Source organism: Drosophila nasuta, chromosome 2R (assembly GCF_023558535.2).
Source record: "Drosophila nasuta strain 15112-1781.00 chromosome 2R, ASM2355853v1, whole genome shotgun sequence".
NCBI lineage: Eukaryota > Metazoa > Arthropoda > Insecta > Diptera > Drosophilidae > Drosophila > Drosophila nasuta.
The window spans coordinates 4,449,582-4,467,413 of NC_083456.1; the positions used below are offsets into that span (position 1 = coordinate 4,449,582).

Sequence of the window (17,832 nt, forward strand, 5' to 3'; positions counted from 1 at the left end):
AATTAACAGTTATTTTTATTAAAATTATTATTTCATGGAAAATAGTTAAAACAAATACACTTTTCAAATTTGAATTAACTTTTTTCAAACGTCACCACATAAAACGGGTAGCGATTCGAGCAGCTGTTAAGAACGTCACAGTGTAGAAGACGCTTTAACATGATAATATAAATGTTATATTGAGTACTCGATTCATGAATCTATCGAAATATTTGGTTTTTTCCCCAAGTTGACAGGTCTGCGCTAAATCGCTGGCAAAGTACTCGAGAATCGACAGCCGTTAAAATTCTCAGATTAGATTTCTTGTTTTTAAATGTTTGTGTACAAAAAATTAAGGAACATTGAATAAAAGTAAAGCAAACAGTGAGAGTAGTAAACGAAAACCTATAATGTGGAGTTAAATTGTATCACAGTCGAGCAGCTGCAGCTGCAAGCCTTTCTCCATGCCGCAGCGGAGTTGAAAAATCGATTTTTCAGACACGAATTGGAAATGAGCAGGTGCAAAAATAAATTAAATACAAAAAGAAGCCAGTTAATAAATAAATGCTTGCAGGATGTGCCATTAACAAAAGAATTACTGTCATAGAACGCATTAAAATCACGCCAACACTATGCCTGAGAACTTGGAACTGCATCAGTTCGTGGACGGGACGCGAACAGGGGACATATCAAATCAATGGCTGGAGCGTATAAAGAGTCGCGTCAAATGTCCCTATCTGGGCATCATACTGGCCACCCTCTCCTCCCTCTTCTTCTCCCTCTGCTCAGTCATTGTCAAGGGTCTCGTCGATGTCAATCCCATGGAGCTAGCATCGTTTCGTTTCGTTGGCGTCCTTTTACCCGCCATTCCCATACTCATATATACTCGACAACCGGTGTTTCCCGAGGGCAAGCGGGTAATTCTGCTGCTACGCTGCTTTATGGGCACCACGGGCCTGATGCTCAGCTTCTATGCCTTCCGGCACATGCCACTTGCGGATGCCAGCGTCATTATCTTCTCCACGCCGGTGTTTGTCGCCATCTTCGCGCGCGTCTTCCTCAAGGAGCCGTGCACGCTCTTCAATGTGGTCACCATCAATATGACGCTGCTCGGAGTCGTTCTCATCACACGCCCGCCGCTCGTCTTTGGTGACGCAGTGCCTCCGTCTGTTGTCGATATCTCGGACAGCGCCGCTAGTGAAAGGTATGCGGAAAAGAGCTACGACATCTGGGGACCAGTTGCTGCCATATCCTCGACGCTGTTTGGTGCCAATGTATACATTCTGCTTCGTGCTCTTAAAAATCTACACTTCTCCGTGATTATGACCAATTTTGGAGCCATTGCCTTAGTCTACACTCTCATCGTATGCGGCTCCATTGGAGCCGTTTGCTGGCCCAGCTGCGGACGCGATCGCTGGCTGGTCGTCGTCCTTGCCATCTTCAGTTTCCTGGGGCAAATTCTGCTGACGCTGTCGCTGCAGGTGGAGCAGGCGGGTCCAGTGGCCATCGCACGGTGTGCTGACATCGTGTTCGCCTTCATCTGGCAGATGATGTTCTTCGGCGAAGCGCCCAATGCGTACTCTCTTTTTGGTGCCCTAATGGTCGTCAGCTCGGTGATTCTAACTGCCATGAAGAAGTGGGCGATGACTTTGCCGAGGGAGTCGTCGCTGCGCAAACGATTGCGTCTCATTTTGCTGGAATAAAGGTCTGGATGTTGTAGTGATAGTTATTGATAGTTAATGGACTCGGACCCGACTCGTTTTGTGGTTTCTCTAAACTAGCGTCGTACTTTGAAAAAATCAAATTTGAGCAGAGGAAACACATTTTGGGGGAACAATGCTCAACATTAAATTCGATTCGTACACTTAGACTTTAAATATTGAAATGCTCATTTAGTATATTATAATGGTGCATTGAACACACATACTACATAATGAAGTAAAAAGTTTTAAAGTTCGAGCGTGATACTCATACCATCAAAACAAAACAAAAGAATAGTAAAAATAATATTCATACATATGACTATGATATACACACATTACACCTACTTATAGCGTAACTATTGTATTTGCTTTAGTTTAGCCAAATTCATTGAGTTGTTGTTTTGTACATTGTTATACATGCTTACACTACAGAAAGTATTTCCATCAACATAAACTAATAAATCAATTTAAATTGTGAAAAATCCAAACGGTTGGTCATTTGAATTACACAACTGCAAGCGGTAGATGGCGCTGCCGTAGCAGTAAAATAATCAGCTGTTTTTTTTTATCGATACTTCTGCTCAGCAGTATTGAATTGTTTTCTACTGACGTCACGCTTACATAAAATGTTGTTTAACAGACGCTTAACATGAGTAACCTTATCGCACAGCTGGCCTTGACTACAGCGCGTCGGCGCCACCGTTGCCACAACAAACCATTAAAACGTAATCAAGTGAAAACAAACAACAAACCAATTGGCCGGTCAATAAAAATAAAAAGTTAACACAAAATAGTGTGCGACGGCAACGGATTTACATGTTTTGATAATATTATTATATTTAAATACATTGAAAAAAGGAACACTACGCAAACAGAAAACAAACACGTTGTACATTCGATTCGATTGTTGGCTTCAGCTGTTCGCAGTTGTTGTTGCTGCTGCTGCTGTTGGTGTTGTATTTAGAAACCCAAATCGGCAATTACGGCATCCAGTTCGTCCTGCAGATTCGTTGCCCTGGAACGCACCTGTGAAATTTGATCCTGCAAATTGTCCACATTCGCCTGCAGCAGAACGTTGCACTTCTTCATTGCGGCAAAGCGACTCTCGTGCTTCTTCACCCTCGGCTCCAGATTTCCCTTTTTGGCGGAGTTGGCGGAGTCCTAAAAGAAAACATTGGTGAGTTCACAGTAGAGTTATTGCGTTTCTTTACTAAAATATTGCACTCAAATATTTTTATATAAATTGATGATTTATCACATCGACTTAAAAAGATCGTTAGGATAACATCTCTATAATAAAAGACAAATTATACTATCGACATTTATACATGGATTTACTGACATCGCAGATGAAACAGTTTTAGCATGAAGGAGAATAATGGTATTTACCTCTGCCTCTGATTCGCTGCCTGATTCCTCTCCGCTTTCTTCTGATTCAGATTCCTCCGACTCTTCTTCAGATTCTTCCTCTTCCTCCTCCTCTGCTTCGGCTTCTTCTTCGTCGTCTTTATCTTCGCCGTCTAATTCGTCTTCGTCCAGCTTCATGGATGCAGCCATCTTCTGCACTTCTTTCTCCAGCTTCTTGAACTTTTTGTTTTCCTCCCTTTAAAGGAAATAAGTATTATGTATTTACTCATGACTGATTGACTCATAGATGAATATTACGCACTTGAGTATAACATGATTCTTCTTCATAGCCTGCTTCAGTGCATCCTTCTCTTTCTTGGCTGCCTCCTCCTTGACCTTGAGTTTGGTCAGTTTGCTGCGTAACACTTTCACCTCCTTGCCCAGTCGTCGTTCTCTTCGCTCTGTCTTCTTTTCCTCGGGTTCATCGGGATCGCTTTCACTAAGCTCTAGATCCAGTTCTGGCGAGCTGTCGCGTCCAAAGTGCACATCGCTTGGTCTCCTCGATCCATCTAATGAGCCGCCACCCTATTTTTAATAGGCGATATATCAAAGTATGGTTAAAGCAGCGTATCTGAACTATCAGATAATATGCAGATTAGATTCTTGGGATTACCTTGTTCAGGCCGTGATTACCATAATTGGAGTTCAACTGGTCGTAGTAATCATCGTTGTCATCGTCGTAAGCAAAGCAAATACTAATATGCGGTCTGTTAGTGCTTGGCGTCGTATTGCCCTTATATATATAATAATAGTAGCGATAGCGTTTGGTTAATGGGTTAATGTTTTAGTGGTGTGTCTTGTGCAAACATAAGAGCATTGTCTAAATGGGATTTGTCTTGTGTCTTAGTGCATTTAAAATAGCATTTTAAATTTTTATTTTTTGGCAAAATGTAAGAAAACGATGTCAAGTCTGTGCACAATGTTGGTAAGATGAATCGACTGCGAATGTTGATATCATATTCAAAGGGTAATTTGTGATGCTGATAAAATGGAAATGATAAATTTCAAGACTTGCTAGACTTGGAAAAGGTTTGCATTTGTATTCTTTATAGAGGTTATTTCTTCTGACAGCAATTGGCTATCTATGTAAGTGAATGTGCTTAAACAAAAATATGACTGTTCAAAAACACTTTTTTGCCAAATTCGAACATACCGTAGAACCCTTTTTTAACTCATTCTAAATTTTAGGTCATTGCTGCCATAAATTGCAAAATAGAATTTCAATAAATTTTGTACAATTGACAATGCATTAAAATTGATTAGTTTTACAGAAATATTTACTTTTCGATAATTTTTCAATTCAAAATATACGTTAAGCAACTTCTCAATTGTTTTCTGTTGTGTTCTAAAAATTCCGAGCAGATATCTTTTAGTCATTCTTACAATTTACTGTATAAAATAAGATTTTAGCAATGCAGAACTCGATTTTAAGAAATGTTTCCTAATGCAAGCAAACAACCTTATAAATTTGTCACCTATTTATAATAAGGGAATTTAAAATTAATTGTTTTAAAGGATATCAACATCTATACTCGCTTCAGTCTTCGAGATGTGGTGTGTGCCGAGTGTTGTCAGCTGAAGTGTAATTATTTATTGCAACTGCTACAACTACAAATTCAACAAATATTGCAAAAGAGGTGCAACAACGTCAGTTACGTCTACAGCTACGACTGGGATTGCAACTATGTGGAATCGATGGCAAAAGCGACTAATTGCGATTGCTTTGTTAACTTGGCTTAGTTGTTAGGCTGAGCTGTCGCAGGGACGCGCAGGGCGAGGACGGCGCTGAAAATGTGCGAGACAATGTGTGGGTCATAACCCCATCTTCACCTCCAACTTCAACTGCAATTGCAACTGCAACTTCAACTTTAACATTAACTTTAGCGTCAACTGACAACACCAACACATTGTGCCTTGTGACTTGTCTACTCGTTCCCGCCCCCTTCATGTCATCTTTTGTACTTTTGCTTACCTGCAGCGCCGCTGCCAATTTGCGCTCCAGCAATTGTATCTGTCGCTTTTGTTCCTCGATTTCCGTTTTCGCATCGACGAGCAGTTCGCTGGTATCGTGATAGTTCTGTTCCACCTCCTTGGATACCTTTCTCGCATCTTCCACTTCACGTTTCAACGAATTGACATACGCTTGCTCCGACGTTGGCGTTGGATCCATGGTGGCAACAATGACATTTGATCCGTACTCCAAATTCTTCTCTCTCGACTTCTCTCGCTCCAGTTCCGTTTCTAAAGTCCTAATCTTCGCCAGCAGTTTCTTGTTCTCACGCTCCTGCGCCTCACGATTGCGCAGCTCCATGGCCAGCATTTGCTTTGTGCTCTGCAGATCGTCACGAATCTTGTCGATGTCATCCAACTCATCGGGACTTTCCTCATCAATCGACATGGCTGACACAATACTGGGCCTCGAGCTACCAGCTCCAAGGGCACTAGCATTCGCTCCTGGTCCCAGGGCATGGCTGCTAGGCGCCTCACTTAACATATTAACCTTCGATTGGGACTTGAGAAGCTGCTCCTCAATAGTCTTCTGGCGACGGAACTTGCGCAAACCTTCAAGGATGGGTTTGCTGCGATCGTTTGTCTGTGTTGGACGTAGGCGAACTCCACCTTGGATCTGCTTGAGCAGCTTGTTGTGCGAATTGTCCTTTTCTGTTTCGTATATGAACTTGTCGTCCACTTTGGTCATTGATTTGCACGTCAATATGGGCTGAGATCTGCATGGAACATTGTTTAGAGTTTATTACTCGTTACTGATTTACTTAATAATTAAATGCTTGAACTACTATTGCAGTGCTTAAACGATAAAAAAGGAAGAAGTTTGCAATTTATCTAATTCCTAGAATTTCACAGGGCAATATGACGAATTTTTCAAATATAGTAAAAATCGTGGTCAGTATTGCGAATAAAACTTATTACTATTAAAAAAATCATTTAATTATGATTCCCATTCAATATCAAGAGATTAGGTAAAACTTGATTTCTTATCTTAAACATGGTATGAAGTAATGTTTAATTTTGAACTAATCTTGATGCAGTTTAACACATCTAGTAAAACCAAGAGAAAATACGCAATTATTGGAAACAATTCTATGAGGTTATCTTTAATGCACACCAAAGTTTAATGCAGCTAAATCGACATTTTACAAAGAAAGTGTAAAGTGTACGTTTGCTAAATGTTTGGCAAGTTAACTTTGAGGAGTAGTTAAGTATTGAGTTAGCCTTAGTCGGAGATCATAGTTATTTCTTGACGTTCCTGATATTCCTTAGTTGTTTGTGTTCAAAATTCTGAAAACATTAAATTGTTGCATACAAATTTGCTCGGTTTTCATTGATTAAGCACTTTACTGTATTGTACTGTAGTAAAATCACTATCACTTTATTTCTCATAGTTCTCATAATTCTATTTGAGCTGAAAATTTGCATCTAAATTAACAGTCTGAATGAATGGCTAGTTTTCCTTGATATGAGTTATATAAATTAATTATTTCTTAACACACATTTTTTCCTCATCGAAATTCACGAACCTATTCCTTAAATTTCCCTAGCTCCTATTGCTAAAAGTAATTGTATACTAGTATTTCCTATCGTACGCTATGATTTTCATTTACACATTGCTACTTATTGGGCAATTAGGGTTTATTCATTTTTATTTCCCTTTTAGATAACTATTTTGATGTCTCATTTGTAATGAGCCGTCATCCATCCGAGTGCTACAAATGAGCAGCTTACCTATCGTTGCATGCCACATGGCGAAGCTTTTTGCCGCTCTCGACCTCCTTCATCATCTCGGACCAGTCTGGTCGTCGGCGTGGTCGTGTTCTGCATGAAATCAAATAAATGCTGGCTTAGTCTTGGTGCTCTGGTTCAAATTCTGGACGTGTGCTTACTTCAGCTTTTCGAGCGTTTTCTTCTGCGTTTCGGATAGCACGCGCTTCTCGCCGGGAGCCAATGGGGGCGGTGGTGGTGGTGGTGCCTTTGGAACCAGAGATGGCAGCGGCGGAGGCGCTGGAACTGTTGCAAGTGGATAAAAATGAGAGAGAGAGAAAGAGAAAGGTTAGCAAATGCTTTAGTTAGGATATAAGTATGGATGGTCTGCCCGATTTTGTTGATTCCTTCGTTTTCTTCGGTTTCTGGTTTTTTACTTTTTTGTCCAGTAAATCGTTTAGCGCTGCGTGCACTCGCGGTTATTAAATATAATTTTAATTTAATGAGTTTGCAATTTGTGTCAGTTGTTTGCGCAAAGTTCTTCTCGCCACAGGCCATACATATCAATTGGGGTTTTTCAGTTCTTTATGGGTTTTCAGTTGGGGGCGGGGAGCAGCACAAGTATTTTCTTTCCAATTCGAGTTGTGCTGGTGCACGCTCTCTGAAAGCTCTCTGAAGTTGCCAGCATTGCCTGAGATTGAAAAGTTACTGCCGTGCTACGGTCCAGAATCAACTGGCAACTGCAGGCATTCCTCCCTTCCCCCCAACTCTCCTATGCCGCAACGCACACCAAAGCCCTGAGCTTGTTTTATTGCTTTAACACCCATGGAACATCCATGAACTACTAAGAGTAGGGGATAGGGAGGCAGGCAAAAGTTTGATTGCATTTTTTACTTTGTGCCGTGTTGCGCTTGACTCGACTTTGGTTTAGTTAGTTAGTTTAAAGTCTGTGATGCGCTTGCTGCAGGCTTTTGTTAACGAGGCCAATTAATTTGAAATGTTTGCACAAGCTGTTACTAATAAATTTCCGCTTAAATTGTTGGCCTAACAAGTTGCGAGACGCCCAGGATATTTCTTCCAGTTGCCCTTGTAATTAGCAATTGAAAAACTTTCTGATTTTCTGTTTTCCAACCCGTAACAACAGCAGCAGCAGCTACCAGCATCGAAAGGGAAGAGCAGCTACATTTATCCCATCCTATCATCGCCAACTGGATCCTTGATCCCTTCCACCAACAAGTGCAAAGTTGGTATACAATACTTTGCATTCTTTTCAACTTGTTTGGCTCGTCACCCCGTTACAGGTTGATGCTTGTTTTTTTTTTTTTTTTTTTTGGCTTTGGCTTTGGCATTGCCATGCTCTGGCTTTTGCTTCTTGGGTTGGCTTGCCTTGCCTTGGCTTTGTATTGTTTGATGCTAAAAAGTGCAAAAGTCAAACAACTGCTTAAGACAATGACGGCGCCAAGTGATGAAAAGCTGACAAATCTGTTAATTAGCTTTGTTTGAATGAACCCAGACCAAGAAGGCAACACACCCGCACACACATACAACACTCCTTCCTCCGTCACATCGCACAGCAGTCGAACAAACCCAAAAAGCAGCCAACAGTAGCGTACCCCAATCTCAGCCTTATCCTTTTGTCTGGCTGGCCTTGCCACTGCTCCTTATCCCCACTCTTCCCCTCTCTCTTTCTGACAACCTCTGCTTCTTTGTCTCTGCCTCCTTCTCTCCCTCTCTCTCTCTCCTTAAATCCCCCTCAGTTCGGTTTTAATACGCTTTGCCATGGCTTTTCTTGGACGCTTCATCTCTGGTTTTAGCAGTTGCGCCTGGCTGAATCTGCACTTAATCTTTAAGTGGTTGGCTGCCTTTGCGGTGTCGGTGTCGGTGGCGGTGCATTAGTTGCTGCCTCAATTCGGTTGCTCATTCTGCACCTGTGCTCGAAACTAATCCCGAACTCGTGTTACTTTACTCAATGAAATCAGCGCCAAACTTGATTATTGTAGTCTCTCCCTGCTGCTGCTGCTGCTGCTGCATGTTAATGTAACATCCTGGCCACGTTCCTATATCTATATCCTCCAAGTCTTTGTCGCCTCCCACTCTTCTGTCTGGCTGCCATTTGTAGTCACTGATTAAAATACGTGGTCAACTTTTTGGGCAGCCAATTGAGCGCTCGTTTAGTAAGTTTCGCTTAATTCGTTTTAGTTATTTATGGCAAAGCTCTGGCAAAGCAGCATCCTAAATCAGGGCCCCTCTCACCCTCATCGCAATTCACATTCACATCCAACTCACCCATTCGCATTCACGAAATGAAAATGAAAATGAAAACAAGAGACTGAAGCTGAAACGGAGAACAGAAAAACAAAAAATAAAGAAGAAACTTACCCAAGGCACTTTGTGGAAGGGTGCCGGGCAGATAAAACTCTTCATTCATTCATTCATGTCGACAAAATTATTTCTTATTTAAATAAAATCCTGAGCAGAACGAGGCGAGGCGAGGCGAGTCCCGGCGTCTCTGAGATGATGCTACCCACTTAATATACCGCAAAGCCCGCACTTACAACGACGCAAAATGAATAGCGGGGTATGTAAACATAAATTTTGCGAGCTCACTCAGTGCTCCCCTCAATTCTCAACCTTATAGTACCCGCTCGGTTTCTGTTCCCTGTCTTTGTCCCCGACCGGAGGAATGTTTCTGTTCCCTTCGCCTTTTCCTTCTCGCCGTGCTGCTGCTGCTACTGCTTCCCATTGTGTTATCATCAACAGAATATTCTATGCATGCACAAATGTTGCCGTTGTCATTGAATCACGCTGGGCCGAGCGCACCAGCATCACCAGCATTGGGCGGGGAGGACTCGGGACGGGATGGAACTCAGGACTCAGGACTCGGCGAAGGCGGAGTGAACCGGAGCATTAGCATGGACTCCAGTTTGATTACTGACTTTGTTCCATTGTCTGTGCTTTACATGATGAAGCGTTGAGAAGCTCTGCCATATTTTACAGTCTGCCTCACTCGCCCCGCCCCGCGTCCCACCCTTCCTTCCCCCCTTAAGACCAATTCCCCATACTGACAACTTTAATCCTGGCGGTTTACAGGCGTCTGATTAACGGTTTTCATCTAGTTAATAACTATTGGCCCTCGCACAGCTAAGCAAGTTTATAGTTGGAGATAAATAAAAAAGTACATAATAAATGTACATATATGTACATTTTATTCCATATATATATAGAATTTATTAATTACTTTTGAGGAAGCATAAATAGAGAAGTTATGGAAAATTCTCTTGAGGTAAGTGAAAAGTGCTCACGGTTTGCTATTTCTGTTTATTCCGAATCGCGTCAAGTCGATTCGTGTCGAGTCGTGTCGAACGTTTCACCGAATATCAGCAGTTTCCGGATCATAAACCAAATGTTACCCAATCAATGTGAATTCATCAGACTAGAAGTCTTTACAAATGACTTGACATATAGTATAGCATGTATCTCTCTACTATGTATGTGGTTGATGCAATTATTTATTTAGTGAAGCATTTTATTGTCGCCCAACGTAATTATTGGCATAATGCTTGTGTGTGTTTCAACGTTTTTCTTTTACGTCATTTTGACCACGCAATGTCAAAATTTCAAATGGCCTAATCATCTTTTATGTCCTGGCAGAACGCGCCCCTCTCCCCCGGTTTTTTTTCTCATACGGCTGCACCTATTGAAAGTCGACAGGATACAAACTTAAACGAAGCAAATAAAAAATGATGAAGAAAGCAACAAAATGTGCCCAGAACAGAGCACAGCCGTTACATGTCTCACACACACAAAGATATGTATAGATATATAGAAAGCTGGCTCATTTAAATAAAAGAAAATATATTTCGTCCAGCCGGTTGTCCTTTTGGCTCCTTTGAAGACATTGGCTAGGCTTTGTGGCTGCCGCCGTCGCCGTTGCTGCCGCCTTCTTTTTTTCTGTGTCTCCGTTCGTTTTTTTTTATTTGGTTGCTCGTTTTTTAGTGCGGATATTTGAATATAAATGGGGCATTTAGTTCGACTATATCAAGCACATTGCCATATATCTTTTGTCCTTAACACAGAACTGTTTCACTTCTGCTCAAGAGTTCTGTTTTCCGTTTTCGGTATTCTGTATTCAGTATTCTGAGTTCCCATTCCCATTGATATGATAGTTGTCAGTTTCGGTTTTGCGCTTTAAAAGGAGCTGGCCAAGTGCCTGAACCCACTCATCATCCTTCTCATCTGGTTTTAAACATTCCACTTTATGTTGTAGTTTTGACACAATGAGCAATAATCATGAATTTTACTTAGGCCATAAAAAGAAGTAAAAAAAGAAATAGTCCTGGCAGGTCGGGGAGGGGGGTCGGGTAGACAGGATAAAAGGCGGCGGCAGTCCAAGACGTCGTCCGAGCACATTAAATAAATGTTTTTCTTTTTTGTCTTCATTGTTGCCTTTTTATTTTTTTCTCTTTTTTTACTGATATTTTTTTTTTATTTTTTATTATGCGACAGCTTTAAAGGACAAGCATTGGGGACAACGGTTACCATTTTGTTTAGTGACCTCTCATTCCCTTTTATTTGGCGGGCACAACAAACCCACGAGCCAAGAGTCTCGTGCCTTTTGTGCGCTTGTGTGTTTGCCGTTTCCCTAGCAAGATTAGGACGCATTTGCGGTCACGTTATTGCCCACTGATTAGGACAGGCCGCAACTCGAGTTAACTGCCTTACACGTAACCTTTTTTGCCTTGTCCACCCTCTTCTGTCCCCCCTTGTGATGTACTTTCCACACTTTGCGCTCTTAACGAGCTTTTCACTTCATTCATTTGCCGAGTCCCCTTGGGGCAATGCAATTCAATTAGATAACTTATGCAACTCACTGTTATTGTTTTCAAATTACAAACGGCCGCAGCTCGGAGCCACAAAATGCATTAGAATATTGCGACTTTAGTTCACTTTATCGAATGCTAGAATTGAAAACTGTGTTTTTGTGTCCTTAAATTTGTTGATTATTATTATTTGTATATTTTTATTAATATTTTGTTTGTGGGCGGAAACTGTTTGCGCCTCTTTCGACTCAATGCACAGCACTCACTAAAATTTAATAAATAAAATATGTTATTTATATTGCTTTATAGCCTTAGTGTGGTGTGTGTGTCTCTGTGCGTTCTGTGTATGTTGGTTGTTGTGCCCCTTTATGTGCTTTGTTGTTTTTGTTTGGGCACAAAATTTTTGATGAAATGTTTTGTGCACATTTCATTTATATACTTATATACATTTATTCATATAGATGGACTCGGTACACTCACTCATAGGTACTCATATACATTCATGCGACTACGAGTATCTCTTAGTGCGTTTTAAAAATTTTAAAAATGAGCAGTCGACGCGCAGGTGAATGTGAATGGACCCACACACATTCATCCTATGGCATATAGTATGTTATACATAACTATATATGTATGCATGCTGAAATGCATTTGTATGAGTAGCTGACAGCTACGTATATAAGCGTGTGTGTGTGTATCTGTGTGGATAGGTAGGACTAGAGATGGACACCCGACTTAAATATTCTGTCATGCATAATAAAAATGCACAGGGAATTGCATTTTCATCACACAGGCAGAGTGTGAGAGCGACGCACCTTTGTGATATGCTGGAATCCTGGCTGAATTCCGAAATTCCAGTGCGATTAAATTAAAAATAGCTCGGAGAAAACTCGGATTTAATCAGACATGCATGTTTAAATGTTAGCAGAATATAGAAATGTGAATGAGGTCAACACTTGAATTTTGTGTTGCCTGATGAAAATAGAAACAACATTTCTTATATTTGATATTTTTATCTCTTGACACTCTGGACTCTCACGTGCCCATCTCTAATAGACGGTTTACTCATGAGCAATATCACTCATACGCTAGGCTAAGAAATTTTATTTATTTTTTAGCTGTGACGTCTCTTGGCCTTGCCTTTCGCCAACATTTCGATAAATAAAGACCCATTGAGAAAGACGGAATAAAATCTAACCGAGAGAAAGAGATCACAAATTGGCGAGAAGCTAATTGAAGGCCATTCAATTAATTAACACGGATATTTTTTGCTGATGAATATCCAAAACAGTCCCAATAGATTATCCGTATTTGCATTGCCAGTTAAATGGTTTTAGACATTAGAGAAGCATCAATATTTTACAGCATTGGTGTGGTAGTCCATTAGAGTAGTTAATCGGGGAGTTTAGCTTCCAGTGGCTGGTCTCGCTGAGCAGCGTGAGCGGAGCAAGTGGGGACAACTTACCATTTTTTATGCTCGGTTCGCGCTTTATTGAGGGCGCTTTCCTCAGGGTTTTGGTTTTGAACTCGGGCTTGGGTTCTTCTTTGGGTTCTTTAAGTATTTCATCAACTTTGGGTACCTTTTTAAGCACTGGACGAATCTTGAGCAGATTATCTGTGCTCTTGCTGGGCAACGGTTTCTCCTCGCGCTTCACATGCCTCAGCTTTGGTTTCTCAAGTTTAAAGCGCAAGCGACGCTCACGCTCCTCCTCGGTTTCACCCTCGACGGCTTCGTCGTCGTCCTCGGGCGCAACCTTTTTCATTGATTTATCCCGCTTGACAACAACGCTGCGCAATTTGGGTTTCTCTAGGGTGAAACGCTGTGTCAACTCACTTTCCTGCGGCTCCGTTCGTTTGTTGACCTGCGTTGGGCGCAGTTGTGCGGCTTTCTTAACATGCTCTGGCACCTTGGCCTCCATTGTGGTGTCGTCATCATCATCGTCGTCATCATCATCATCATCGTCGTCTTCGTCTTCGTCCTCGTCGTCATCGGTTTCCTCCTCCTCGGTCTCTTCTTCCTCGGACTCGGTTTCTTCTTCACTTTCCTCTTCTTCCTCTTCGCTCTCCTCTTCCTCAGAGGATGACTCTGGCGGTGGCGTGGGTTCCTTCTTCTTAGCCGGCAGCTTCTTTGTTACCACACTTGCTGCCGCTTTCTTTACTGGCTCTGGCGCTGCCTTCTTCACAGGTTCGGGAGCTGCTTTCTTTGCGGGCTCTGGAGCTGCTTTCTTCACCGGCACCGTCACCTTCTTAGCAATGGGTTCGGCGTTCTTTTTGGCAGCTGCTGTTGTGGTCGCTGGAGCAGCTGTTGCTGGTTTCTTGACGGGCTCCGCAGCTGATTTCTTAGCTGGCTCAGCTGACTTCTTGGCCACCGCAGTGGTTGTTGTTTTTTCGGGCGCTGCCTTTACTTTGCTGTTGGCTGTCGTGGTCGTTGTCGCTGTGGTTGCTGCGGTTGCCGGTGCCTTTTCGCCATTTTCCTTGGTCGCGTTGGCGGTTGCCTTCTTGGCCCAGGGCGTTGTCGCTGGCTTTGTGGTGGCCGCATCCTCCTTCACCCACGGCGGACGAAATGTGGTACGTCCGCTGCTGCCGCTGCCGCTGCCGCCGCCGCTGCCAGCGCTTGTTGTGCTACGGGGTGTCACGAAGGGCATTTTTAGCAAACTCGGCAACTGTTTTCCGTTCTGTTAATTCTCCAGGGGTTTTTATTCTTGTTATTGTTGTTGTTGCTGCTGCCAGCCACTCTGGTCGCCCACTTTTCGTCGTCTATTTGCACACACTTTTTAAATAATTTTCTCTGATTTTTTTCACTCTTGTTGTTCTAGTTGTAGTTGTTGTTGTTGTTGCTGATGAAAACACAAAACTTTGCACATTAGCACCAACGACGTTGGCGGCTGTTGGCTTGTCGCTGCGATGATGATGGGCGCGGGCGAGGACGGGGGCCGGGGTGGCACACCTCCACTCGGTTGGTTCACTCTCCACTTGTCCAAAAGTTATTTCAAATTGCCGTTGCTTTTTTCCAATTCTTTTCTTTTTTTTTTCTCTATATAATTCTTTTATTTTTGTACGTTTGTTGAATGTTTGTTGTTCGCGCTCGCGTTGTGCGTGATGTTGTTGTGCTGTGCTATTTATTTAAAATCTGCTGCCGACGATGAGCAACAGCTGTTTAAAATATCTTAAATTCTCAATTCGTATATATTTGGGTATGTTTCATTTCAAATGTTATTTTTAAATGCATGCGCTCATTAGCTTGTCGTTCTACTTGTTATTGCTGTCGTTGCCCTTGTTGTTGTTGCTCTTGTTGTTGTTGTTGTTGTTGCTGTTGTATTGAGTGTACCTTATTAGCAAACAAAAAAAAATGTAGGCCTTTGTGTCATACTAACAATCAGCGTGCCGTCTCTAAACTGTGCAGCGTTCGACCATCTAAATTGGCCAAATTCCCACTCGCTAGCAATTTAAATACTCAAACAATTCCTATGCAGTTCCAGCTATCAGATATAGTACACACACATATATATATTCACGACTACAGCTGCGTGCTACATGCACTCCAATAAGCTACAACAATGACAACAACAACAACAGCAACAATCGTAGCACCAACAATTTGCTCTGCCACTGCCTCGATATGTAAAAGGCGAAAATATTTAATTTTAGTTTCTTTGTGCCCGAGCGCTAAAGCGTCGGAGAATCAAAAAAAAAAATTAAAACAAAAAAAAAAAACGAATAACAACAACACATCTCTGGCTCTGGCGCTTTCGTTTCACAAAGTATACAATGAAAAGCGTACGCAGACACAAGAGAAAAACGAAGAAAATAGGCGAGAGAATGAAATCCGAATTTGTTTCATTCCATTTGCCAGTTTCCATGGCATCTTCGTCTTCATCGTCATTTCCATTTCTCCAATTCGTCCAATGGCCTTTTGCGAATTTTCTCAAATTTATATGTATATAAAAAAGGGAAAAAAATATTTTTTTCCTTTTTGTGTGGAGGAGGCGTTAATTAAACATGACATGCATATAAAAATTATACTTATAAATATGCCGTCATTAGGCTGAATAATATAGCGACAAGACGGTGCTATAAAATCCAAATTATGGCCAGCAAATTTTGGGAAAACAAAATGTCTGTCTCTATCTGATTTTGCAATTACTTTTAATATCATAAGTGACACTTTTCTCTTGCAACTCATAATCCTACGTTGTCTATAGAAAGTTTTTAGAAAAATACAATTTTATGCATAATGTTTTGACATATCTCTGACAGTGACTGAGCAAATCAATATAGAATGATGCGCAAATGTATTTTCGTATTTCGTATAATAAAATTTGATTTTTCTATCAATATTTGTGGGTCTTTATTGGCTGCGACGCACGTTCCGCCGTTTATAGACATTTTTAATATATTTTGTACACCACCCACAATGCACACACGAACACGAATACACATACAAAGCAGTTGCACAGTGTGACAACTAAATACGGTGGTAAAACGCAGGCGAGAGAGAATTTTGCTCGGCACGCAGCGCCTATGACGGCGTTTCAAAAACTAAATTCATGTATTTTTAACAGCACGCTAAAAGCTTGAAAATTTCGAAAACATATAAAAAAAAAATACACAAAATTATTTGACTCTTGTTGCAGGGTCTTTCTCTCTATCTCTCTCTCTCTCGGTTCCTCTCTTTGCAGTCTCTCTCACGGAAAGATCAGAAAAATGAAATTGAAAATTGTTTTTGGCCGACAAAAATATTTTTAGCATACTCGACAGTTGCGTTCATCTCAGCCGATTGACCTTATGGCAGGTGCAGCATAGTTCAATGAAACTGGAATTATGAATACTATATATACACCTTCGCCTTCATAAGCACATTGATATTAATAACCAATGTGTATCTGTATATATTGCGTATGTCGTTGGCCGGTATTTCACATCTCAAATCTCTTATCAATTAGCCCCAGTGGTGAAAGTGGTTCTCAATTACGCAAGTTTCTTTGCGCATGGGTTCGCTGTTAACGATGGGGAGGGAGGGAAGTGCTGGGAGGAGGGGGTATGGGTTTGAAGAGTCTTACCCTGTGATAAAAACCATTCGTCTAGAAAATCCAACCCCATTAGTGCCTCTTAGTTTTCACTCTTTGCTGATAAATTTTATTGATACTTCTTTAGATAGTTTTTGCAATATTTACATTGTGGCCAGCTGCGATTTGCGAGCTGCGTCCGCTTTTATCTTTCTTTCTTCAAACTGCTCTGTTCTGTTCCTCTGTGCTGTGCAATTGACATTTGTCGTCGACTGATTGCATTTGCAACTGCAATCCATCTATCGGTTAGTGCGTGATCTTATTTATAGTCGCAAATGATTGCATATCGATTAGACAATTGCATTGTCGCAGTCTGCCGACCAGGGTGTGTCGAGGAATTCAGAAGTTGACAACTCTACTTGATTGATTGGCAAAGCACAGAAGGGAAGATGTTACCAACAATGCGTGATTGATTGAGGGGAAAAGGAACATAAAAAAAAGTAAGAAAAAATGAAGATGCGTGCGATAATAATTGACACAAACTTCAAACGGAAATATAAATGAAGTCAAATCTGAGAGCACAAAACGAATGAACAGACAAAAGGCAAAAGACAAAAAAGCAGGAGTTGAAAATTGGTGACCAGGAGGAAAGAATGATAAGCAAAAAAGGAGTAAAAGATATGCGATAAAGAAGGCAACGACGAAAGCAGATTGAGGCATTATAATAAAAGCGCCCAAGTACCTGAAGGGAAGCTCCAACTAAAGCACAAATTGTCAAAAAGAAGAAAACAATTGACAAACCGAAAGAAGAAGAAGGTGAAAAGGGTGAAAGAACAGAGGCAGTTCATTACTTTTACAGCAACAAAGAGAAGTTGCCATAGAAGTCAGGCGTCAGGCACTTCTCTTAATTGAAATTAACAAAAGAGAGAAGGCCTTAACCAGAGTCAAATGCTTCACTCGGAATATTATTACATTCGCAAAATTGCATTAAATTTAATATATATGGAAATTGTTTTGGAGCGAAAGCAGCATAATTTACATTTGGTCCAAAGCGAGAGATTAAAAACAATAACAGTTTCAATAATTTATCAAATTTCGACACGGTTATCAGCATTGAATTGAAGTTTCACCAGGCGTATAAGTAATAACATTAACGGGAGAGCGAAAAAAGAGTCGGTTGCAAATGTTATACATAAACTA

The 17,832-nt window shown here is 41.2% G+C and overlaps 3 protein-coding genes across 8 annotated transcripts in view; 2 read left to right on the forward strand and 1 right to left on the reverse strand.

Annotated features, from left to right (window-relative positions):
- The first annotated feature begins 89 nt into the window (after positions 1-89).
- On the forward strand, positions 90-2,178 carry LOC132787699 (solute carrier family 35 member G1). Its single transcript, XM_060794961.1, has 2 exons — positions 90-498; positions 554-2,178. The coding sequence occupies exon 2, from the start codon at positions 612-614 to the stop codon at positions 1,680-1,682; it is 1,071 nt and encodes a 356-aa protein (XP_060650944.1). The 5' UTR covers positions 90-498; positions 554-611; the 3' UTR covers positions 1,683-2,178.
- Positions 2,179-2,495: 317 nt separating this feature from the next.
- LOC132787697 (DNA ligase 1) lies at positions 2,496-16,741 on the reverse strand. Of its 6 annotated transcripts, XM_060794951.1 has the most exons (9): positions 16,069-16,137; positions 13,092-14,779; positions 6,989-7,112; positions 6,831-6,920; positions 5,062-5,815; positions 3,703-3,822; positions 3,352-3,614; positions 3,072-3,285; positions 2,496-2,843 (listed from the first exon to the last, which is right to left on the reverse strand). In XM_060794951.1, the coding sequence occupies exons 2-9, from the start codon at positions 14,269-14,271 to the stop codon at positions 2,643-2,645; spliced, it is 2,946 nt and encodes a 981-aa protein (XP_060650934.1). In that variant the 5' UTR covers positions 14,272-14,779; positions 16,069-16,137; the 3' UTR covers positions 2,496-2,642. The 6 variants fall into 6 exon arrangements, with proteins under 6 accessions (XP_060650934.1, XP_060650937.1, XP_060650936.1 ...); XM_060794954.1 differs by lacking the exons at positions 13,092-14,779; positions 16,069-16,137 and adding an exon at positions 16,687-16,741; XM_060794953.1 differs by lacking the exon at positions 16,069-16,137 and having other exon boundaries at positions 13,461-14,918.
- Positions 2,723-17,832, forward strand: part of LOC132787698 (trichoplein keratin filament-binding protein) — a 28,669-nt gene continuing 13,559 nt past the window's right edge. Inside the window, exon 1 of the mRNA XM_060794957.1 lies at positions 2,723-2,859. The gene's annotated coding sequence lies outside the window, so the exon portion shown is untranslated. The remainder of the gene's footprint in view (positions 2,860-17,832) is intronic.